This window comes from Chenopodium quinoa, unplaced genomic scaffold (genome assembly GCF_001683475.1).
Source record: "Chenopodium quinoa cultivar QQ74 unplaced genomic scaffold, ASM168347v1, whole genome shotgun sequence".
Taxonomy (NCBI): Eukaryota; Viridiplantae; Streptophyta; class Magnoliopsida; order Caryophyllales; family Amaranthaceae; genus Chenopodium; species Chenopodium quinoa.
In genome coordinates, this window is record NW_018745523.1 from 3,528,860 (window position 1) to 3,553,437 (window position 24,578).

The 24,578-nt window shown below is 34.6% G+C and overlaps 3 protein-coding genes across 4 annotated transcripts; 2 read left to right on the top strand and 1 right to left on the bottom strand.

Annotated features, from left to right (window-relative positions):
* Positions 1 to 507: 507 nt before the first annotated feature.
* Positions 508 to 5,863, top strand: LOC110715386 (vacuolar protein sorting-associated protein 32 homolog 2-like). Of its 2 annotated transcripts, none has more exons than XM_021893962.1 (7): positions 508 to 671; positions 959 to 1,065; positions 2,443 to 2,542; positions 2,940 to 3,025; positions 3,265 to 3,356; positions 5,218 to 5,332; positions 5,460 to 5,863. In XM_021893962.1, exons 2-7 carry the CDS (start codon positions 970 to 972, stop codon positions 5,646 to 5,648), a joined length of 678 nt encoding a protein of 225 aa, XP_021749654.1. In that variant the 5' UTR covers positions 508 to 671; positions 959 to 969; the 3' UTR covers positions 5,649 to 5,863. The 2 variants fall into 2 exon arrangements, with proteins under 2 accessions (XP_021749654.1, XP_021749653.1); XM_021893961.1 differs by having other exon boundaries at positions 509 to 817.
* Positions 5,864 to 8,605: 2,742 nt separating this feature from the next.
* Positions 8,606 to 10,611, top strand: LOC110715509 (patellin-4-like). Its single transcript, XM_021894089.1, has 4 exons — positions 8,606 to 9,615; positions 9,727 to 9,851; positions 9,939 to 10,083; positions 10,185 to 10,611. Exons 1-4 carry the CDS (start codon positions 8,740 to 8,742, stop codon positions 10,440 to 10,442), a joined length of 1,404 nt encoding a protein of 467 aa, XP_021749781.1. The 5' UTR covers positions 8,606 to 8,739; the 3' UTR covers positions 10,443 to 10,611.
* A 958-nt stretch (positions 10,612 to 11,569) lies between these two features.
* LOC110715500 (probable LRR receptor-like serine/threonine-protein kinase At4g29180) lies at positions 11,570 to 22,032 on the bottom strand. The gene is given in 14 exon segments (XM_021894081.1): positions 11,570 to 12,191; positions 12,521 to 12,710; positions 12,812 to 12,868; positions 12,975 to 13,101; positions 13,173 to 13,383; positions 13,499 to 13,654; positions 13,736 to 13,816; positions 13,962 to 14,033; positions 14,125 to 14,196; positions 14,315 to 14,453; positions 14,547 to 14,715; positions 14,717 to 15,023; positions 15,200 to 15,743; positions 21,756 to 22,032. Coding segments are annotated over 14 exon segments (2,733 nt in total). The 5' UTR covers positions 21,901 to 22,032; the 3' UTR covers positions 11,570 to 11,728.
* Positions 22,033 to 24,578: the final 2,546 nt, after the last annotated feature.

Here is a 24,578-nt window from a genome sequence, read left to right on the forward strand (position 1 = left end):
CGCACTGACGCCCTACTAGATCGACACTGATAATCACAAGTCAAACCTACTCGGGCAATACCCCTTGGGAGGGTCGGTGGGGAGGCTGGGAGGGTAATGAAATCCCCACCCCTAATGTTTCTCTAATTGTATTGATTTTATGATCTCGTGATAATAAAATAACATTCTTAATCACTAAATCAAATACTACTTTTTTTGATAGTCTATTTAGTATACAATTAATTTCTAAATACTACCTCCGTTTATATTATTTGTAATGATTAGATATTTTTCTCTCTACTTTATGTCAAATCGTTGTAAATATATGAAACAGAGACAATATTTAAAACGAGTAATGTTCACACAGAGGAAAAAGATAATTTATGTTGTGTCCATTCAAAAATCAAGGACTTTCCTTCCATCTTCCATTCTCCCAATTTCTCATCTCAATTGTTTTGGATACTATTTTATGTTGGTGGGAATGATTTTTGTATTGATCGACTCTTTCTTGTGGTCGACACCCTCTTACTTCCTAACGAAGTTATATCACAATTACACTCCTCACCTAAATAAATCCAAATTAAATCACCAACAAAATCAAAATTAAAAAAACAAAAATAAAAAAAATTACGCAGTTTATTAGCGGAGAAAGATAACAAAAGGAAGAAACTTTCAAGTCCCCCCACAAGAGGGTGAGACGAACTACACTTTCTCTCTCCTCTAAATCCCAATTTTCTCTCTTCTCGATCTTCGCTTACTCCCAATTTTTCTGTTCGTAATCTAGTTGATCGATTTTTTAATTGATTATTATCTCAATTTTTTTTTTCTGGTGATTCAGGTTTGTTCAATTTTGAATTGATCGTCAATTTTTTTTTTTTTTTTTTTTTTTTTGAATTTCTTGATTTTGTAAGGGTTTAATGTTCTTTGATGGTTTTTTAGGGTTTCTGGAATTTAATTTGCTGTGTTTGATTTGTTTTAGGGGAAATTAAAATGTCGTCAAGTGTGTTTTCGAGGCTTTTTGGTGCGAAATCGAGGGAGGCAGCTAATACTGAGAGTACTTTGTCAACGTTGGAGAAATTAGATGAGGTTTGTTCTTTAATTTTGTGATTTTGTGTAATTTGAGCTCTTAAATTGTCAATTTATGCAGAAAAAAGTTAAATATTGTTTGATCAAATGTAGTATAAGAATTTTTTTATACTCTTTATGCTATTGTGGATGAATTTGAAAGGAACTAATGTTATATAGTGATGAAATGTGTTGAAATAAGGGATTATGATGTTGAAAGATTTATTAAAGAGCTTAAAATTGATTAGAGAGGATGATCTTGGAACTAATTATGTGCTCCTTTGAAATGTATGGTTGAATTGTGTTTGTTATTTGTGGAGTCATTGGGTCGAGGTGACACGGCCGGTTGGCGGTTGCTATCTGGTGTTTCGTAGCTTCAGTAGTAGTGTTGTGACTATGCTTCTTTTTAAAGAGAGGATTCGGGATGAAGTGACATTGATTAATTTAAGTCACGTAGACTTGTGATTACGGCATTCTTAGCTTGAGTAGTGGAATTGTCAATTGTGATTATTCATCGAAGCTGAAACTGTGAAATTCTACAAGCTTGCTGACTTTGATTAGAAAATTGTTTATCTTGGAACATTTATGGAGCTGTTGGTTGACTTGTGATCACTTCAATTGCTTATACCCTTTTGTTAATTGTTATAGCTTTATACTTTATTTCATGTTACATTTGCCTTCTTGAGTTTTTATGGATGGGAAGCACTATGAAGAGAGGTGGAATAGAGGTGTGGGGTCTTCTGTACTCCCAAGAACTTTGCTCTATGCTTGTTTTCTTGCCCCTATCAGGGGAGTTCCATCAGAGGGGCAAGCTTCTAATATATGCAGGATATGTGTCATAAGTTTTGAACCACCAGTCTTTTCAACAAAGAACTTGGCTCTAACGCTCGTATTATTTTCCATTTTCTTCTTTCTTCACATCATTCATTTATCTTTTTTTACGAAGTATCATTTTTTTTTGTCTCCGTACGCTTTTATTGGTTTAATAATTTTAATTCAACAATTACTATTGAAATTCGTGGTAAAGTCAGAAATTTATTATAGGATGAGGGGAGTGCTTTCACTTTCTGCAACATGCAGCTGATTATGCGAGAACATAATCCTTTATTTGATCACAATATTCAACGTGTTATGCACTGTATTACCTCTTTGTTTGCCTAGGAGTCCTTCTACAGATGTTATACTGAAACATCTGAATGAATTATCTTGCTACTTCCAAAGTTACAAGCAATAAGGTTGTGATTGTTTGTGTGAAAAGTTTGTGTCTCATTGTTGCTTGCATGTCTTATTGAAACTTGAATATGTATAGTTAGTATTTCATGTTTTGGAACTTTGATCTTTGCTTTGCGCCTTCTGCACTCTCGGCTGATTAATTTTTTGCTGTGTTATTTTCTGCAGACACTTAAGATGCTAGAGAAGAAAGAGCAGGTGTTAATGAAAAGGGCTGCTGCAGAGGTTGAAAAGGCAAAAGAGTTCACAAGAGCAAAGAATAAACGAGGTATGTTCCTGGAAATTTCAGTACTTTTCAAGATTGAATTATTATCTATGTAATCTACTGATTTTATCCTGTCTAATTACATAGCTGCAATGCTGTCTCTCATATGTATATAGTGGTGTTTGTCATTGAAATTTAGGCCTAGCATTTTTAGAATTGGTTCTTGTTTCTGGGAGTTCATGGCCTGTGAATAGTCCTGATTAAGTTAAGATTTGAGCATATTAACATTATGCCTTTGAACTTTTGAATTGGAGCTTTAGGATGTATTGGTAATGTTTATTTTTGGTCACAACCTATTGGTTATGCAATGACTAAAGCATGGCATCCATGCCCTCATTTGTGATGGTCTTTGGCTCTGTGCATTTTTTGTCTCTGACATCATTGCTTCTATTCTATGAAGCTGCCATACAATGTTTAAAGAGGAAAAGGTTATATGAACAGCAAGTAGAGCAGGTTGGAAATTTTCAACTGCGAATTCATGATCAGGTTAGTACATAGCTACGTTCTCTTATTATTTTCAGTCTTTTTTTACTTCTTTCTCCACTGCTTTGTGTACAACTCTTCAAAAATTTTGTGTTGCGTATAAATGTTTGTACTATTTAAAGGTTTCAGTTCTCTTGTCCTATATGGTCATTGTTTTTTAACTGTTCATATAGCTTCATTGAGTTGCATGCTATAACTAGTCCATATTTTTGAAAATTTTCTGTTGCTTTATTGGCTTGCAGATTATAATGCTCGATTCTGCGAAGGCAACGACAGAGACCGTTGCCGCTTTAAGATCTGGTGCTAGTGCTATGAAGGCCATGCAGAAAGCAACGTAAGTTCCAGGTTCCTTCAATCTGAATTCTAGCATTCCTCCAACCATTTGCTCTTATTATATACTTATTAGGAAGTCTGATGCCCCTACCGATTCCCTCGCGAACAAAAAGTTTGTGATTGGACAAATGCCCTGTGAAATGTCATTTCAACTTTACAAGTTAGAGCTTTGACGCTTTAACTACCCCTTTTGAGAAGAATTGTTTAGCCTTAGATTACGAAGTGGTGACGAAGCAGTATATTTCTGCTCGAAATCAATTCCATAAGTATCTAACTAGGTTTACATTGGGAAAGCTCAGTCCGAGCTTGGCTAGTCTTATTGGCCCAGGTATCTTAGATTTAGATTTGCACACCTTGTATGAAGAGCCAGGTGTGCCAATCTAAGTCAGCATGGTGCTTGGCTAGTCAGCTTGGTGCTTGTGTCTAACTGCTTCCTTAACCGGACTGGGTGGATATAACTATATAAGGCATTTCATTTGTTAAGTTCAAATCCCCTTCTTCCTCCCCACCTCACCCCAACCACCCCACTCGACCCTCGAAAAGAGTTTGGATAGGAATCTATAAGGAGCTGTTCTTGCCATCTGCTATAGCCATGCTTGTCCCATTCTATTTTTATTATCATTACCCTGATTTTCCTAGCTATGTGGTAAAAGAGGCTGGTTAGGGAATAGGCTGTTGAGTGTGACTATGTGGGCACATCGCACATCCAGATTTGATCTGACCTTAGTCAGAGCTAGCCTGTGTCTTGACCGACTTATTTTCATTTTTATTTACAAAGTTAAGCTATATTTCTATTTCTTGGGGTGGGTCTAAACTCTAAAGTCTCTAAACCTCACTGTGGAATCGTTTTATATGCACTATGCTTAAGCGTGAAGTGGTTGGATTATGACAAATAAGCCTGTTGTCCAAAAGACAGACTGAAATTTTAGTTAAAGATAATTGTTGATATAACCTGGATCTTCTTTAAATTCAGCCCCCACTGTGGATTAGATCTTTGATGCAATGTTGGATTGAAGGTACTAATGTTTTCATGAAATACGAGGCTAGCTATATTTTTTGTTACACTGCTTACTCTCATTACATTGATCTTATGTCTCTAACCAGCCAATGGAGTCTTGATTTTTCTGAGCAAGCTGTGGGTGCACTTACTTGTGTTTACTGTATCTTGGCTGTCCCATTTATGTGTGTTAATCCAGTAATTTTCACTATAAATGTTTTTGTGCTTTTGGTGGTTATCATTTCAAACTTTTTTCTGGCTATTGAGGTTGTGGGCTTTTGGGTTTGATGTACCGTTTATAGAGTAGACAGAACCTATAAGTTCACTAATTTCTGAGGTTGGGTGGAATTTGGTATGATGTATCTATCTCCACGAACCTCTATGGGGCCAGGGTTTCTGCAAATTGTAAATGGATGATTAAGGGAATGTCTTGTCTTGAATAAGGGATTGTTACTGTCATTTCTAGATCTAATATGTCTAAGGGGCCTAGGAGCCATTGTCTAAAACAATTAGTGTCTGGCTTTTTTTTCAGGCATGCTTTAATAATAATCAACTCAGCTAGTTTTTCTAAAAAAAAAAAAAAAAAAAAATCAACTCAGCTAGTTCGATTTAGATTCAAGTTTTAAAATTGTCCAAAGTGAGCTTAAACCAAGTCGGAAGATGTTCCATAGTCAATATTCAATATATTGGCTTTCAACTGAAACTAGTTAGTGATCTTTCCTTTATACGACACAATTTCCTGTAGATGCAATAGATTATGGGATTCGGTGCAGTAGTAAAAGAAATTCTGGGCGGAACTGCAATTTTTATCTCTAAATTTTGGCGTGGTTGTGGTTTTGAGGAAGTTGCTCATCTTATGTTGCAGGAACATTGATGATGTAGACAAGACAATGGATGAGATCAATGAGCAGACCGATAATTTGAGACAGATACAGGAGGCACTAGCTTCACCTATTGGTGGTGTAGCTGATTTTGATGAGGTAAAGGTTCTTTCTAGTCTTTATAATCACAAGTACTTGTAGAAAATTCTGTATCTCAAGAATTGCTGTATCTCATTTACTCCATAGTATTTACCAACACTCACTTTTTTTTTAATTATATGTGAAGGATGAATTGGAAGCCGAGCTTGAAGAACTTGAAGGAGCTGAGTTGGAAGAACAACTTCTACAGCCAGCTATAACTGCCCCTATGGCACCAGTTCAAGTTCCAGCTGGTAAACCACCAAGACCGACGCCTCAAAAGAACTCTGAGGAAGATGATGAACTTGCTGCATTACAAGCTGAGATGGCGCTTTGAACACTTCGCGTATTTTTTATGTTTATAATCACGCTCCAGAAAAGAAAATGGCTGAAAAAGAAAAAGATTAAAATTGGCTTATTGATTGATGGAGGTATATTGAAAATCCCGAGTGTTGATAGCATCTTGTTGTCATGTATATGACCTCATTTTTCTTGCTACCATTAATGCAAATATTATTTATTCCATTGGTGAGGAAATGTGGTTTGTATAACTTTTGGTCTGGTGTTAGGATCCATTTAAATTAACTTATTATCACCTATTTTGACTGAATTCAGATAAAATAGATTTATGCAAGTGCAAACAAAATACCTAAAAAAATTTTAGGTAAATAATCTATCCCTATCCTATTATGAGAATAATTTTTAAGAAATTTATAAACTATGTTTCTAACTTATGTTCGGGGAAAACAAGTTTAGCTATAACAGTTCAATTTATTTAAGTTAAAGCAATTAAGGAAATGTATAATTCAACTTATTTCAGAAAATGTTTGTTTATTTCATAGTTAATCTCTTGATCATTTCAAATTAAGCTTAGATCATACTCTGTATTATTTTTTTTAATCTGTTTTATTTTGTATTTATCATTCATTGTAATAAAGTAATTGTATACAAGTATTTGGAAAAGTAGACCTAAATACTTTGAAGGTGGAGGATTCAGTTTATGGACACCAAACATTTTTTTTTTTCCTTAAGCATTAGAGTAGAATTGTACAGTTAAGGTTAATATTTGATTAATTAATTATATTAAACCTGGTTAGATCAAATCAGATGTAAGTAGATGAACAGTGTACATAGCATGAGCATAATGGAGCCATAGTAGTAAGATATTCTTGGACTTGAGAGCTGCTAGTCAATAGACCATGTCAGACTGTCAGATATGCTGAGATATCATATCTGCAACTTGCATACCGGCATTTCGCTGTCCTGTTTTTCCAATCCTGGTCAAATACTGAAGATAGCTTCAAATTTTATTCATGCTAACTAGAGTAGTATTCAATTTTATCCGGTGTACCAGTTTTTATTTGGACCAGTACAACTTTGTAATAATTATGGATGGTTTTCAGTAAATTAAGTACACCATAAATATATGGTTAATGATATACGTGACCTTACGCCTTACGAATATCAATATTATTAAACTATTAAAATACTACCTTCGGTTCTTATTACTTACAACAAAGGAGTATTATTTGTGATGCATGAAATATTCCTTTGTTGCGAGTAATAAGAACTAGAGGTAGTAATTATACAATTACTAGTTTATTGCTCTAAGTTAATGACAACCATTAAATTTAACAAAAAAAACAATTGATCTCTACCATTGAGGAATATGACAAATCATCATCATATAGTTGTATCTATCAATAGTAGTATAGGAGCACATGGTATGATCCAACCAAGATATCCAAGTTGTTGTTAGTGATTTAGGCATGGATTATATTCTAGCGGCTTAAATGCCAATCATCTCTGTAGACTGTAGACTGTAGGCAATGTGCCAAAACTCCCAATCTATACAACAATATTATATATTTTTTTTATTATTATTTTTAAATTGATCTAATTCATCTATCTTGTTTGCAAATACAATGTATATGTTTAATCATTGTTCTTTAACTCCCAGTAAGTAAATTTATGTACCAATAAAAGTGTTGGTCTAGTGGTAAGGAATGAATGTTCAATTTCGATTAAAGACGCTTTAAAGGTGTGAATTCCTTTTTATTATCCTTCGAGCTTACGTTACAAAAACTTTTAAAATATGTTTTTTTTTTTTTTTTTTTTCCACTCGTCTCAAAAATAAATTTATACAAAGTATATCTTAAAATAAAGAAACAGTGTGAATTAATATCAAAGTGAGATAATGAATCGTGCAAAGTTAGGAAATCATAAAAATATGAACACTAAGTAAACTGATTTACGCGTGTTTTTGTTATGAATTATTAATTTTACAACTTTCAAGAGTTACGGCCTGTTCTCATTGACTGAACTCAGCTGAACTGAACTGAACTGAACTGAGCAGAGCTGAACTGAACTGAACTGAACTGAATTGAATTGAATTGAAATGAATATTTTATAAGAGAAGGAAATTAGGAGCGGAACTGAACTGAACTGAATTGAACTAAGCTGAGCTGAGCTGAACTGGACTGAATTTCAACGTAAGAGAACGGGCCCTAAATGCTTATTTTTAATTTATGGAGTATTTGTTTATGTCATGATACTCTTAAAGCTACATATAACATTACCTTTTTTTAATCTATGGAGTACTTGTTTTCTTTTGCTCTTTTCAATGCACTTTTTAATCGTAAAATATGTTCAATTTTGCAACTTTATATTTACAAATTCATACGAAGTAAATTTTAAGGATATTATAACTTCCCATCTAAAGAAAAAAGAAAAAAAAAAACAATTTAAGAAGTATTTTTGATGAACAACGAATCAAGTTTGACTGATTCACTTTTAATGTTCTTGAACTGAGATTACAGTAATTGGGTAAAGATGTCAATCCAGGTATTTTGGTCAGATTTGATGAAAATCGGATCCGTTCGAATTTATCTTAAAATATAATTATGCGGTATTATTATGTTCATATTAATTAAAATCTAAATCGAATATTTTTCGAGTCGGAGTAAATCAGGTCAATTAGGTCAGTTTTTAACACTATACAAGGTACATTAATTAGAGGAGTAGTTTTTTCATTTTTTGACAGAGAAGAGGGAACAAAGCTTGTGTTTACCGTTTTGGTTCCTTAAACTTATGAGACAAACACAAATCATGTGGAGTTTGTGGACCCAAAAGAAGGCTGTCCTCCAGCCTAGCCAACCAAGCCCTAGGCAAAGGAATCCTCTTATTTTATCAACTACTCCTCTTTTCATGGACCCACCTTAAGTAACCGTTTGAATTAAGGGACCACTAAAATTGTACCGTTTTCAAATTATATAACCGTTACATCCTCCATTCCCCTGTTTCCTCCAACTCAAAACCCTTCATTTTTCTCCAAAAACACCCAACAAATTCATCTGGGTTTTTGATTCCCTTCATTTTCATCAAATTTTACCCTTCAAATTTATAAGATTAGTTCTTCAAATTTTAATATGACTGTTGAGGTTTCATCAGTTGAAGAAACCCAGAAAGAAAAGGTTTTAATTTCTGAAAAAGATGCTAAATTAGTCAATTTAGAAGAACCCCAAAAAATTGAGGAAAATACCCAAAATGTAGAGGATACTCCTAAGCCAAATTTGGTTGAAAAGAGTTCATCTTATAGGGAGGAGAGTAATTACCTCTCCGACCTTAAAGACGGCGAAAGGAAGGCCTTATCCGACCTCAAATCAAAACTCGAAGAAGCCATTTCATCCAATACCTTATTTAAATCAGAGGAGAAGAAAGCCGATAACCCGGCCGAGGAATCGAGCAAACAAGAGGAAGGAGAGGAAAAGATCGAAGGAGATTACGAGGGCAATATTTCCATTTGGGGTGTACCTTTATTGCCTAGTAAAGGCTCAGAAGGTACTGATGTAATTTTGTTGAAATTTTTAAGGGCTAGAGAATTTAAAGTTAATGATGCATTTGAAATGATCAAGAAAACCCTTGTTTGGAGGAAAGATTTCAAGATTCAATCCATTTTAGGGGAGGATTTAGGGGAGGATCTTGCAAATGCGGCTTATATGAATGGTAAAGACCGCGAAAATCACCCGGTTTGTTACAATATTTTTGGGGTGTTTGGTAATCAAGAGTTGTATCAGAAGACGTTTGGGAGTGAGGAAAAGAGTGAGCAGTTTTTAAGGTGGAGGATTCAGTTTATGGAGAAAGGTATCGAAAAGCTCGATTTTAGGCCAGGAGGTGTTACATCAATTCTTCAAGTTTATGATCTTAAGAATTGTCCTGGTCCTTTTAAGAAGGAAATTAGAAGTGCTACTTCTAAGGCTGTTGGACTTCTTCAGGATAATTACCCTGAATTGGTTGCTAGAAATGTGAGTCTTAATAGTTTCGTGTAATTTGTTAATTTATATACTGCATCGTTTTGATGTAGGATTATATGGTCTAATTTTTGCTAATGTTATATGGTTTATTTTATGTGACAGGTATTTATTAATGTGCCATTTTGGTACTATGCTTTTTACTCCCTTATTTCACCTTTCTTGACTCAAAGAAGTAAGAGCAAGTTTGTTGTTGCTAGGCCAGCTAAAGTTACTGAGACTCTTCTCAAGTGAGTCAACTTTAATTTTTTTGTCAAATAGTTTTCTTGATTTGTCACAAATTTTACAAGATTCTTAACATAATTGTTTGTTTTTAGGTACATCCCATTTGATGAAATTCCAATTCAGTACGGTGGCTTCAACCGCGAAAATGATATTGAATTCAACTCGGAAGAGGGTGTAGTCACAGAAATTTTCTTGAAATCCGGATCAACAGAAACAGTTGAAATCCCAGCAGAACAAGTATGAGAAAAAAAAAAGTTCCTATTTTCTTAATTTTACATTTTTACTGATTTGCTGTCATTATTTTGGTCTGACATTGGTATTTTTTATTCCTGTAACAGGCTGGTGCAACATTGATATGGGACTTGGCTGTTTTGGGAGGAGAAGTGAGTTACAAGGAGGAATTTATTCCAACAGATGAAGGGTCTTACACTATTATAATCCAGAAGGAGAAGAAGATGGATTCGATCGAAGAGCCGGTTCGAAATTCATTCAGAAACAATGAGCCTGGGAAGGTTGTGCTCACTGTTAAGAACAATTCCAAGAAGAAGAAGCGCGCCTTTTATCGATACAACAATCAGAAGAGTTGTTCTGCTTGAGAAATTTAAGGATTGATATAGGGTGTTTGTTTATATGCTTAATTTATTATGTTGATTTTTGGTTGTTTGTTTAAGTAGAAATTCTTTTAGGTTGTTCTTGGTTCATTCTTTTGTTAGGTGAAATTTGATGTACTCATTGGGCTGATTAATTCAATTCTTTTTAGTGAAATTGTGGATCTTTTTTCTCCAATAAATATATTATTGCATAATTTCTTGTTCAATGAATAATTAGGTCAAAGCAAAATTATCATTTATATACCATAAACATTATCATTTGAAGGACAAAGCAAAATTAAGTCAAAACAAACTGGAAAATTATACAATTTATGCAACCTGTTGGGTACAAGTGTGAGTAGTGTCACACATTGAAATATAAAGTTAAAAAAATTAACTTATAATTCCGATGATTGGTTTTAGGATGGAACCTCACTTGGGCTATGTTAACGCCCTGCAGGAGCCATTGCTGCTGTGTAAGTAATAGCCGGGTTCATCTCGATTGAATTATTATCAGATTCTATTATTCAGTTTATTCCATTCAGTTCCATTTCTAAGCACTCTTTCAGTTCTGTAACAATGTGACTTATTGGCCTTTCAACTGCAGTTTGCGTAACACATGCCAGAGCTATGCTTGTGACTCTTCAAAGATGATTGGTTTTGTGCAATTCTTGCAGCCTTTTGTCGACGATGTTCCAAATGTCACCTCTTTCAAGTAATGGACTAACCCATCTAATTAAACTAGTTTGCTCATCATCTTTTTTCATGATTGCTGTTTAGCCTGTGTTTAACTCCAAGACGACAACCACAAAACTGTATAAATCGCTTTTCTCATTCAGCTGTTGTGCAATATGATACCTAAACAAAATTCGCCTACATGTCATATAGGTTGGTAAAATGCATTCAATTCCGTTGTGCCAATGACTCTTGTTGATACATAGGATCTATTTCATCAAGAAAATTTTTGGACAAACCGAAATCTGCTTTCCTTGAGGCCTGGGAATACCCACAACTGTTTCTTTTGAAAGTTTTGCAGGTGTAATTGGGAATGGATCACATAATTTTGTCTAGGTTTTTGAGATAGTTGTTTTACTACTAGATGCTTGTAAAAAACCTTCAGGTATACACTTAAATGAGAAAGAGACGTACTAATTGTGTTTCACACAAAGGATGGAAGTTACAATCAGACTTAATAGTTTGTAAATGCATGCATAGAATGCAGCAAAGCCAAAGTAGAAAAGCAAATGTCAGCAATGCAATTAAGCAAATAACAAATTATGTGGCTCATATTGTTATCTTACTTCCGGAGCCATTTCTGTGTTCGTGGTCACTAGGCTTTCTGTCGAATCATCATGAACTGTTGTATCAAGTTCAGTGTTCGCGGTCACTAGGCTTTCTGTTGAATCATCAGGAACTGTTGTATCATGTTCAGTGTTCAGCACCATAGCTAAGCACTCTTTCAAATCAGTGACAATCTGACTCATTGTAGGCCTTTCCATTGCAGTTCGCTTCACACATGCCATAGCTATATCTATTACCCTCCAAACAGAATTCGTGTTCTGAACTTCCTGCAATCTTTCATCCAATATTTCCCTCAAATCCCCCGTTTCAAGAATGGGGATCACCCATTGAACCAACGTTATAACTTTTTCTTGAATGTTCACCGTTGCCTCTTTACCTGTGATTAACTCCAATAGAACCACCCCAAAACTGTATACATCACTTTTCTCTTTCAACTGCCGGGTTTCATGATACCTAAACAAAGAGAATTGTTAATATACTATTTATACATACATCACTCTCAATAAATCCTAGCATGCTTTGGTTTCAAAATTCATTAATTTTTTCATATACACTATTTGGTTTCATGTTCTTAATGGTATTAGCTGCTTAATATGTTAAATCAATAAACAAGTATGAGTTATACATAAACAAGTATGAGTTATACATAAATGAACTGCTAATGCCACAAACGGTTAAATGTGATCAATCAGTTTAAATTCCAGGAAAGTTTTATCTTGTCTAGCATTTTTTATATCCAAAAACATTGCATAATAAAGGGCTAGGTTTTAGGATGTGCTTACTGAGGATCGAGATAACCTGGTGTACCGATCACTCTTGTTGATACATGGGTTCTTGGTTCATCTGGGAAAATTTTGGACATACCAAAATCTGCTATCTTTGCCTGGAGATTTTTATCCAATAAGATATTTTGGGTTTTCACATCTCTGTGGACTACAGGGGGGCTGCAACCGTTGTGCAAGTATTCCAGTCCTACAATTAAGATTATGTTTAAACTATGTTATGATTAAACATAGCTTAATATAATCTCCGAACAAAAATTTAATTATACACTACAGATACTGCTTGCTGACCTTGTGCAGAATCTAATGCTATCTGGAGCCTCAATTTCCAACTTAGTGGCTTCGAAGCTGGTGGAAACAAAAAATGAAGAGCACCATGAATTTCCCATAACACAAAATTTATAAGACTTATATAACAATTAATGCAACAAATTTAGCAAGGTATACAATATACCTGAGAGATTAGACTGCAAGTTTCCACCAGCCATATATTCATAAACTAGAGCTAAGGTTGTTTCTTCTTCACAATATCCAATTAGAGAAACCAAGTTTTTATGACGAATATCCATTAAGAGTTCAACCTGTTGTTAAAATGAACGCAGATCAATTAGGAAGAAAAAACATATATATTGAATATCCAACTTGATCAAACCTCTGTTGTGAATTGGTCAGAAGCGTGGATTGATTGAGACAAAATTTTAACAGCCACTTCCGTGCCATCATTTAGGCGACCATAGTAAACTACTCCAAACCCACCCTTTCCTAGCTCTCTCCGGCGGTTCTTGGTTATGCTTGTTAACTCGGAATTAGAAAACCGTGTGAATTCACCCTTCCTTTTGCCATTTCTAGATCTTTCATACAGTCTGTGAGTAAAAGTTCAGTCATGAACTAAATAATCCGAAGAGTATCATGATTTAAATTACATCATCATTGAGCAATATACTGAAAATAGGTAACATAACATATGTGGAATTGTACCTAGCAGTATGTCTTTTGTATATACAAAAAATGATGAAACCTGCCACAAGAAGAACCAATAGTGCAGAAATTGCTGCTATATAAGCTAGGTATGCTTTACTTTTTTTCTTCGAAGTACAGGATCTGCTCGAACATAGACCTGAAATGTTTTCCACACTTTGGCCAAAACAACATGAACAAGTCAGATATATATGCTTATGGGAAGGGGAATTTTTAAAGAGAGAAAGCTATAAATACCTTAAAGACAGAGCCCCTGCTGCAGATTTTTCTAGCAGAAGTTCAGGAACTGAACCAGTGAAGTTATTTTTTGAAAGGTTTCTGCAAACAGTGATTGTCTTAGTACTTTCACATACTTTGAACATATAGTGTACCCCTATCTGAATTTAGCTGTCAATTACGCCATCATAGTCACAACTAATTTCAGACGAAGGGAGCTGAGAGATCGAATAAAAAGTAAACATACAAGGTTTTTAACATTGGCAAGTCTGCGAGAAGCTCAGGTATCAGCCCACTGAGGTTGTTGTCTGATAAATCCCTGAAATTAATGATATTATCCACATGTAAGAATCTTGGAATGACTGAAATCATGCAGATTTCAAATCAAAACACTGTCTTCAAAAACATACAAGATTTGTAATGATGTAAGGTCTGCAAATGACGCTGCAATATGTCCTGTAAGTCCTTTTGAACTAAGATTCCTGATCACAAAATTAAACGGATTAACTTCAGAGCTCGTTAATTACCAAATGAACAATACGAATAACTAAAACAAGAAGTACGATCATAAGTTCTCAGCTAGCTAGCTTCAAATCTTACACTGATGTTATTCTGATGATATTGGAACTGTCATAGTTGCAGACCACACCAGCCCATGAGTACCTCTTTGGAAAGCAAGGATCTCCTTGCCAATCGGTCATCCGCTTATAAAATGACTTGATTTGGTTGAGAGCATGAACTAATACAAGTGTAACCAATTGACCTCATATCAAAAGACAAACATTCACTAATCATTCGGCAATAATTATAGATTATGTAGAAAAAAATTTACCATCTGCTACATCAGTGGATAGTTCTGAAATTTGTATGACGTTAAACACTTCAATGGCATTCAGTATTGGAGGAAGGGTAGAATTATTGGTACTTTGGATGGTAATATTAAGAAAGGAGTCAGTAATTGGTTTCTGGTCATTGGAAATGGTTTTAGTTTGTAGGTAAGGCAGTGTATAAATCTTGGGTTTTTTTTACGCCATTTAAAGTGATAGAAAGTTCCCTGACTTCACCTTTAGGAAGTTCTGAAATCTCAGCAACATGGAGGAAGAAGTAAAATCCTGTGCTTCTATCACTTTCTTGGTTGTAGTATAATCTTATAGGTTGATTAAGAATCTTTGGTACAACGGCTACTTTCATAACTGATGATGGCAATAAATAGCCGCCCGGGCCAACTTCAGACATGGTTTCAATGAAGCTGGCCTGTGAAGTTGGGTATCCAGGTTTCCAAATGCGGTCATAGACATCATCCTTGTATCTGAAACAAAGCAAGGTTAGTTCCAAAATCAATTTGGATCATCACATATAACTCTACTTTGTATTAGTTTAAACTGACTATCATCCATTTTTGATGCAATTTATATATTACAATTAATAGTCAAAAGTACATATATACTGTATAATTAAGAAACCCATATGCTATGCTGAATTTACCTTATTACATTAAAGTTCAACAAATTTGTGACATAATTTCGACACAGAAGATCAAGCGAGCCAGAGTCCTGTTTATAGATGGAGTCAGGTAGAAGCCTTAGCTCTAATCCTGATATAAAAGGTGTTCCTGAATCTGTATTCGCGACACAGACATACAAGTAATCCGTGGATGGTGTGTGTATGATTTCTTTCCACACATAGTGAGATGAATTATCTAATTTCACAGTGCTCCAAACGTCAACCCCAAGGAGAAGATCAAATGTTGGAGGTTTATTCAGGGAATCGTAGTTTCCATACAAAAAATAAGCTCTGATCAAATAGTTTCTGCCTTTCCCTTGAGATGGTTTCAGAGTGTAGCAGTTCTTGGTTCCCTCAGGAAAACTTCTGACATTTGTGAGTTGCTGCTGTAAGTTTTCTATTTTGTGTTCTGGAAGAATGTCCATATTAATGCCACTGTCAATATATTGTTCATCGGTTGTGTAATATAATGCTGTAGAACTATCAGTGTAGCTTGCATTTGTCCCACAATCAATGCTTATGAATCCTGTTACCATTCACCACAAAAAGTTAAAAGTAGTCGGTAGATTTGATGAATATTTGCTACAATGTTAGTGGTTAGTTATAAACTAATGTATAGTAATATGGGTTTAGACACGCATAATATAATAATGTTTATGGTATCATGTTCCTTACTTTTAACTTAATTAATTTTGCGCTATATATATACACATGATGTAGCTATGCAATTTCTTTTCAATGAATTGAATACAAGTTTGGTTTTTTTCCCCTCTCTCATCTCTATTTTAATTTCAACCTGGTATCAGAGACATGATAGGTCAATCAAGAGAGAGAGAGAGACATGTTAGGTTGATCAAGAAAGAGAGAGAGAGAGAGTGGGGTACTGAGCCATGCATTACAAGTCATGTTTCGTTTTATGAGTAATAAGAGAAGGGAAAACCACTATGACAAGAATGGGTTAAAATAGTATGTGGTGATTATGAGAATCATAGTGAAGAGAAGTACTTAAAATTCCAAATATGTGATAATAATGAGAATCAAGTGAAGAGAAGTCAATGAATTATATCTATATAGGATTCTTGGTCGCTTTTATGCTACTTTTATAACCACTTTTTAATTAATTTAGTTGTTTTAAAGGTCGCATTTGTATAAGTTTTGTTATTGCGCTCTATGACGTTTCGTTTGTTGTTTTCTTGATGTTTCTGTCTTTTAAGGATTTGATAGTCATTTGGACGCTTTCGAAGTGTTTGAAGTTGACTCGGATAACCGAAGGTTGATTTGTATTGTAAACGACATGTTTGATTGAAGAAACTAGCGGTTTGCAATCAGTTCTCGGATTGCAAGCTTAGATGCCTTGGACTGAATTGAGTTTTGAAGGCAATGATCTAGTAAACAAGGCTTGACATCGACGAGTCAAGCAATCTGTGTTTTGAAGTTGCGCTCGCATGTTGAGCTGTTTCGATCTCCTAGGCATCTTTAAGAAATCATCAAGCAACGAATTTGCCGCGCCCGCAGTTCGATATACCTATAGCCCGTTAGATGTGTATATCTTGCCTGTTGGTTCATTAGTCGCTTTGTCTTCACCGGCCGTTAGTCAATCGCTAACTGATGTACTTTTTTATTTTCTTATTTCTTTTCTATAACTATGTTTTTATAAGAATTTAAGGTTTTTATTTTATTTTTTTTTATTTTTTTGAGAAAATACAAGTTTATAACCTTAATAAAAATTTCAAGTTTATCAAGGGGTGTATATGAAAATTACATATAACTTTGGTTAACTATTGTTTTCTCTCTCCTCCTTCAACCTTTTGCCTTTTTTTTTATTTTTTTTATTTTTTTTATTTTCTCTCCCCTCCTTCAACCTTTTGCTATTTTCTCTCTCCTCTTTCACCTTCAATTTCAAGGGTGGAAAGTATACATTTTCACTACGACATTGAACAAATCAAAATCAACGGATTTCTATTACACACCATAAGTAATTATTACAGTATTATATATATATATATGTGTGTGTGTAGTGTTAAAAATTATATTACGATTTTTTTTTTAATTTTATTGTTTACATTTATACTTGTTAATATGTTTTTTTTCAAAGGATTTGATAAATCAAATCTTCTATCACACACCATAAGTAATTATTACAGTATTATACATGTAAAGATTTGTTTGTTAACGCACCAGGAGATGACACGTGCCATTGTCGGCGTGTCTTTTAGTATATAAATTATTATTATTATTATTATTAGGAAAATTTGTAATTATTAATCCAAACTTTCGCCCATTTACTTTCATTGATCCCAACTTTTGATTATTATTGAATAATCCCAACTTTGGGGGGCATTTTCTTTTATTAGGTCATGACTGGTCGATAAAAGTCAATGACCTATTATAACAGGTAACTTGACATGTGTCAAGCCCTGATTGGTAAAAAAAAAAATTACAAAAATTGAAAAAAAAAAACAAAAACCCCAACCTCTCCCTTCCGTTCACCGGACCACCATACCCCAACCCCACCCTGACATCCCAGCCACTCCTTTACCGCCGTGAAACCTAAACCCCCACCCCTAATGATGAGTCATATTTATATAGAGTTTATAGGCATATTTATGCTAAGTTTATAGTAGCTATTTAGGTCTTTTGTTGCTTTTTAGGACGCAAATGCATAATTTGTTTGTTTTGTGCTCTATTACGTTCCGTTTGTGTTTGTCTTGATGTTTCAGGTGATTTTATAGTCATTTGGACGCTTTCGAAGTGTTTGGAGTTGATTCGGATGATATTTAGATGGAAGCCGACGAATCGAGCTTATTAATTGTAGATACCATGTTCGTGAATGTTGATTTTGATATTTATATGCATGAGGAATGAATATAGAATCCACAAGGGTTGTTATGCACTTTTCGGAATTGAATTTGAGTTAGAAACGAAGTTAAACGATATTTTACAAAGTGGCAAAACTGACCTTTGTCCACTCTTTTGATCATAACTTGAGTTCTACAGATTGGATTGATGCGATTCAAATTGCGTTTGAAACTAGACTTAAAGAGCTTTCCAATGATAGGTCACATGATCCGAGAAGCCTCCTATAACAGAAGTTATGGCCCATTTTAATCCGAGCTAGGTAGCCTGCGACCATAACCCGCGCCCAATCGAGGCTCCGTAGCTACTGCCAAGGCGTGGGGCTGACCTGCGCCCGCAGGTTTTGGCGAGTGAACAGCAGCCACGAGGCTTTGTCGCTGTCACGTCTTCACTCGTCCCTTTTGCATCGATCATCTTCGTGCCACGTCATCATCTATGGTCCAATAGTAATGTAGCTTATGTATTTTTTATTTTCTTATTTTTTTTTCTTTATTTATCTTTAGATTAGTTTTAGGATAATATAAATACTCCAAGGAATATTATTTTTCCCTTATGCCTTTTATATCTTTTATTATTTTACGTTCTTTTGAGTTTTCTCTTTTGAACCCTAGTTTCTCATGGCATCTCAATGGATTCTTCCATGGATGATTCTTGGGTTTATTATTTTAATTCATTGAGGTATTTTATTTATATCTCTTATTTTTAATTATGTTTTATTCCTTAGATCTAGTTTTAATTATTTCTTTCATGTTTGAGTAGTTTATTTCTAGGGTTTGGGAATCCATGTTTATATTATGAATCTTGATTGATAATTTTAATATTTTGATTATTCATTTCTCTAATTGATAGTGTTTTATTGTTAATCTTGTAAACTGATCAATTGTTTGATTAATTATTGTTAATAAGAGTTTGAATCAAAAGATCTTACTTTTAGAGGCTTCCCTACAATTAGCAATTTTGATTATGTTAGCGACCGTACTGCATATGTTGAATTGAGAGCGTTAAGACCCGACCGTAGGCTTAGCAATTGCTCTAGATGATTGATTGATTGAATTGTTATTGATATTTGACAGATTTAGAACTATAAACATGGTGAACCATAACCCTAGGTCTTTTTATTAATTATTTTATTTCTATTTTAATTTAGACTATTTTTCTATCCCAATTTCGTGACATAGTTTAGTTTCTCCATACCTTAGAAGTTAAATTGAATAACCATCTCTCTGTGGATTTGACCCTACTTACCCTACTACAATGTTAGTTGGTTTTGTTAGGAATTTATTTTTGACAGGTGTACGACAACCTATCACCTAACCTCGTCGACCACTGCCTTTGGGTCACCAAAATCAACCGATCGGCGAACCTCGACCCCCAAAACCTCCAGCCACACCACCACGACACCTAAAACAACTGGTTCACGTGAACCTCGGCCCCCATTACCACTAGCAGCACAAATCCAGACCCCCAAATTCACCAGCCAACAACCGGACCTCTAAAACAACCATTTCACGCGAACCTCATCGACCCCCAAAATCAACAACCACGCGAATCCTGACCCCCAACATCACCAGCCGCGCAACCGTGACCGTTGAAACCACCGTCCCCCCACGAGCCTCGACCCCCAAAACCCTGACTTCCCTCCCTCACTCACGAAAACCACCAAACGCCCCTTCCTCACCATGTTGTTAGGGTTTTCGTGAGTGGGGGAGGGAGATTGGTGGTTTTTGTGAGTGGATGAGGGAGATCGGGGTAAAGGGTGGAGATACGTCTAGGAGGAGTTGCGGTGCTTGGGGGTTGTTTTCGGCGACGAGGGGTGAAAATGGTGGCTTGGGGGTTGTTGTCGGCGACGGGGGGTGAGGTTGCGGTGGTTTTCAGTGGGGTTGGGGAAGGAGATGGTGGGGTGGTGTTAAGGAAGGAGGTGGTGGGGCTATGGTGCTGGTGGGTTTGGTTTTTAAATTTTTTTTGGTTTTAAATTTTTTTAAAAAAAACTTAACTAATGAAATTGCGACATGTGACATGTAAGAAAAAAATAAAAAAAAAGTTACCTTTTAAACAAGTCACTGGTCATTTGACCTGATAAAAGAAAATGCCCCTCAAAATTGGGATTATTCAATAATAATCGATAGTTGAGATTAATGAAAGTAAATGGGCGAAAGTTGGGATTAATAATTACAAATTTTCCTTATTATGATTGATTGATGGATGGATTGATGATTGCATCATAGTAATATTTTTTTTATTCCTATAATATAGTTATAGAAAAGATTACTATGATGCAATCATCAATCCATCCATCAATCAATCCATCAATTAATAATTACAATATAGGGGGGCCGAGTCTTATTAAGTAAAGCTGTATGTTTTCTATGATTTTCTCATCGTATAATTTTTTCTTTTGTAGTATTTGCGATTTTATATATTAGATTAAATTGAATTTTTGATAAAACAACACAAAATATTTTGTCAAAATAATTTACAATACTACAGGACCAATGAGGTTTTGCCTTATTACTTGAGGCGAAGGGTTTGTGTACGTCTATATAGGGGTATAAGTTTCATTTCCTCCTCTGTCCTAACGCTTGATATTTGTATCACTCTTGTAGTCTTATGGTTCATTTGTACCAAGAAAATAAAAATAAATAGTAGAATAATTTTTTAAGAAAAGTAAATAGGGAAAATAAAAAGAAAATGATTTTTTTTTTAAATAATTGCTTAGAGGAATCAAACATGGGACTAGCTGTGTGCATTAACTTGCCACAGTATACTTCAACCACTAAGCTATGCATTGGAAGCTTGAATTATTACAAAACTAATTGCTTTTATCCTATGAAACTGTGGGTGCCAGCCTTTACAATATAAGGGCAGACATTTGGGCCACAGGGGTCGGGCCTCCACCAGCCCCGCTGTGGCTCCGCCCTTGTCTATATGTTAGTCTGTGAAAGGTAAAGTAAAATAAATAATAGTCCATCTAGTCATGTAGAATCTTTTGACGGTTAAACATTAGAGGGGGTCTTCTAAATTTATCTCTATGTACTCCGTATAACAATAAATGTAGTTATTTTTAGGCCCAAAAAAAAAAAAAAAATACAATGAGCTCTAGTTTAATTTGTGTGGATGAGTATATTATTAATACTCCGTATCTATTTTATATAATTTTTGCTAATGTGAACTTAAACATATTTGCAATTAAAGATTTGCAATATTGTACGATAGCTAAGAATAATGTGATTAAATGAAATGTGTAATATTTAATAATTATTATTTTTAAAATTTTTTTTTATACTTGTAATAAAGATTTATGGTGTGTTTTACTAACCTAATAATTTTCATTAATCTAAACTTATTGAAACTTATTTTAGTTGTAATTTGAACTTAGGTAACTATTATCAGAACTTATTTATCTTAACTCAACTTATTAAACCTGAAATAAGTGAAAATAAAGTAAACAAAACATGCCTTTAATAGGTGTTATGTACGGTAAAGGCGTAAAAAACAAAATATTTAATGACATGAAATTTAGATAAATATTGGGATGATTTATATGGAAAATGCATTATAATTTTTTATTTAGAAACAAAAACTTAGTTTGGGACATTAAGAACCCATGCCTAGTCCTTAATAATGAGACGGAGGGAGTACTCCGTTGTATATAAGATTAAGAAGTAAAAAAAAAATGAGTTACCAGTTACGTCCCGTGCATCTGTAAGGTGCCTCCTTTGATGCCGATAGTGATGAATGCCATGTGGTTTGGTAGCGGCGATGACAGTGGTCGCGGTGGTGCCAAGAAATAGAACCAAACGTATGATACAAGTATTGAGTTTCAGCATTGTATAAGAGCTGATGAACTTGTAAAATCGATATGTTAAAGAATTTGGGAATGGGCTTAACATTCATAAACTGGCGGAAGTGAAGTCATCCCTTGAGTCAATGAGTAAATTTTCAAGGACTAGAATGGCCCAAGATACAACCTGTGAATTCTTTGTTTTATGTTGCTGTAGGTCACACCAATTTGCATGCAACTTGACCAACTTGAACCAAAATAATTATTGTTTTTGGTACGACTAAATTTAGCAGAAAAGTTGTACTACTCGTCCAGTCGTCCTTCCCAAAACAATAATACCTCTATTTTATTTTAGGTGTCTTTAATTAAAAAAGAAAAAAAAAAAAATTAGTTTTAGTAATCTCAAATTTGGTCAGTTTTGTTTTAAATAATTTCAACTTTGGATCAATTTTAAATAACCCAAAATTTGAAGGTATTCATTTTTATTAATGGGCAATTTAAATGGTGACCTTCAAGATTCGCAAATTTTGACTATTAGTTTTAGGATTCAAGATTCGCAAATTTTGCTGTGTAAGTAATAGCCGGGCTCAGCTCAATTGAACTATTATCAGATTCTATTATTGAGTTTCATTCAATTCTGTAACAATGTGACTCATTGTTGGTCTTTCTACAGCAGTCAGCTTAGCACATGTTGCAGTCTTTTGTCGACGATGCTCCAATTTTATCCCCTCTTTCAAGTAATGGATTAACCCACCTAACCAAACTAGTTTGCTCATCATCTTTTTCAATGATTGCTGTTTAGTCTGTGTTTAACTCCAACACGACTACCCCAAATCAAACTGTACAAATAACTTTTTCTCATTCAGCTGTTGTGCAATATGATACCTAAACAAAATGAGTCTACATGTCATATAAGTTGTGTAATATGTATAAATAGGATTTTTTATTTTCATTAAGAAAAAAATTAATTTGAGATAGGATTCTTGAGTTCTAATAATGAGATGATTTCCGTGAGACAGTTGTTTGGGACTTTGGGTTGTCTATTGAAAACGGCAAATTTTATTTCCGTGAGACAGTTGTTTTACAGGTTTAAATTTTGCAAGGCTTAAGTTTTTCAGGCTTAAATTTTGAATGGATCACATAATTGTGTCTAGTTTGTTAAGATGGTTGGTTTACTATTAGATGCTTCTAAAACCTTCAGGCATACGCTTTCAATGACAGAGATGTACTATATGTGTAAATATAACATTTCATTAAGAGAGGGTAACATTCGAATATTTCGAAACCTCTTAATAACTGTGACATCTTTAGGGTCTGTGGTGCATATTGGGAATGCAGAGGATTGTATTATGGATCAATGCAAATTGACTGGTAAAATGAAAAGCTTCCTGCTTCCACTGTCGTGACTTTGCCACTCGTTTAGTAATCTATCGCGGAGATCTAATTAGCTATTAAGCCTGCACAGCCACCAAAGAAAAAAAAACCAGCATATGTATTTTTGTAATCTGATTCCACATCACAAAAAGTAAAGGTAACAAAAATAGTACTCCGTACTAATTCTGTTTCACACAAAGCAATGAAAGTTATGCAACACGGCTGAAATAGGAAGAAATATGTCTGCAATGCAATTAAGCAAATAACAAATCATGTGACTCTTATTGTTATCTTACTTCTGGAGCCATTTCTGTGTTCGCGGTCATTAGGCGCATTTCTGTTGAATCATCAGGAACTGTTGTATCATGTTCAGTGTTCAGCACCATAGCTAAGCACTCTTTTAAATCAGTGGCAATCTGACTCATTGTAGGCCTTTCCATTGCAGTTCGCTTCACACATGCCATAGCTATATCTATTACCCTCCAAACAGAATTCGTGTTCTGAACTTCCTGCAATCTTTCATCCAATATTTCCCTCAAATCCCCCGTTTCAAGAATGGGGATCACCCATTGAACCAACGTTATAACTTTTTCTTGAATGTTCACCGTTGCCTCTTTACCTGTGATTAACTCCAATAGAACCACCCCAAAACTGTATACATCACTTTTCTCTTTCAACTGCCGGGTTTCATGATACCTAAACAAAGAGAATTGTTAATATACTATTTATACATACATCACTCTCAATAAATCCTAGCATGCTTTGGTTTCAAAATTCATTAATTTTTTCATATACACTATTTGGTTTCATGTTCTTAATGGTATTAGCTGCTTAATATGTTAAATCAATAAACAAGTATGAGTTATACATAAACAAGTATGAGTTATACATAAATGAACTGCTAATGCCACAAACGGTTAAATGTGATCAATCAGTTTAAATTCCAGGAAAGTTTTATCTTGTCTAGCATTTTTTATATCCAAAAACATTGCATAATAAAGGGCTAGGTTTTAGGATGTGCTTACTGAGGATCGAGATAACCTGGTGTACCGATCACTCTTGTTGATACATGGGTTCTTGGTTCATCTGGGAAAATTTTGGACATACCAAAATCTGCTATCTTTGCCTGGAGATTTTTATCCAATAAGATATTTTGGGTTTTCACATCTCTGTGGACTACAGGGGGGCTGCAACCGTTGTGCAAGTATTCCAGTCCTACAATTAAGATTATGTTTAAACTATGTTATGATTAAACATAGCTTAATATAATCTCCGAACAAAAATTTAATTATACACTACAGATACTGCTTGCTGACCTTGTGCAGAATCTAATGCTATCTGGAGCCTCAA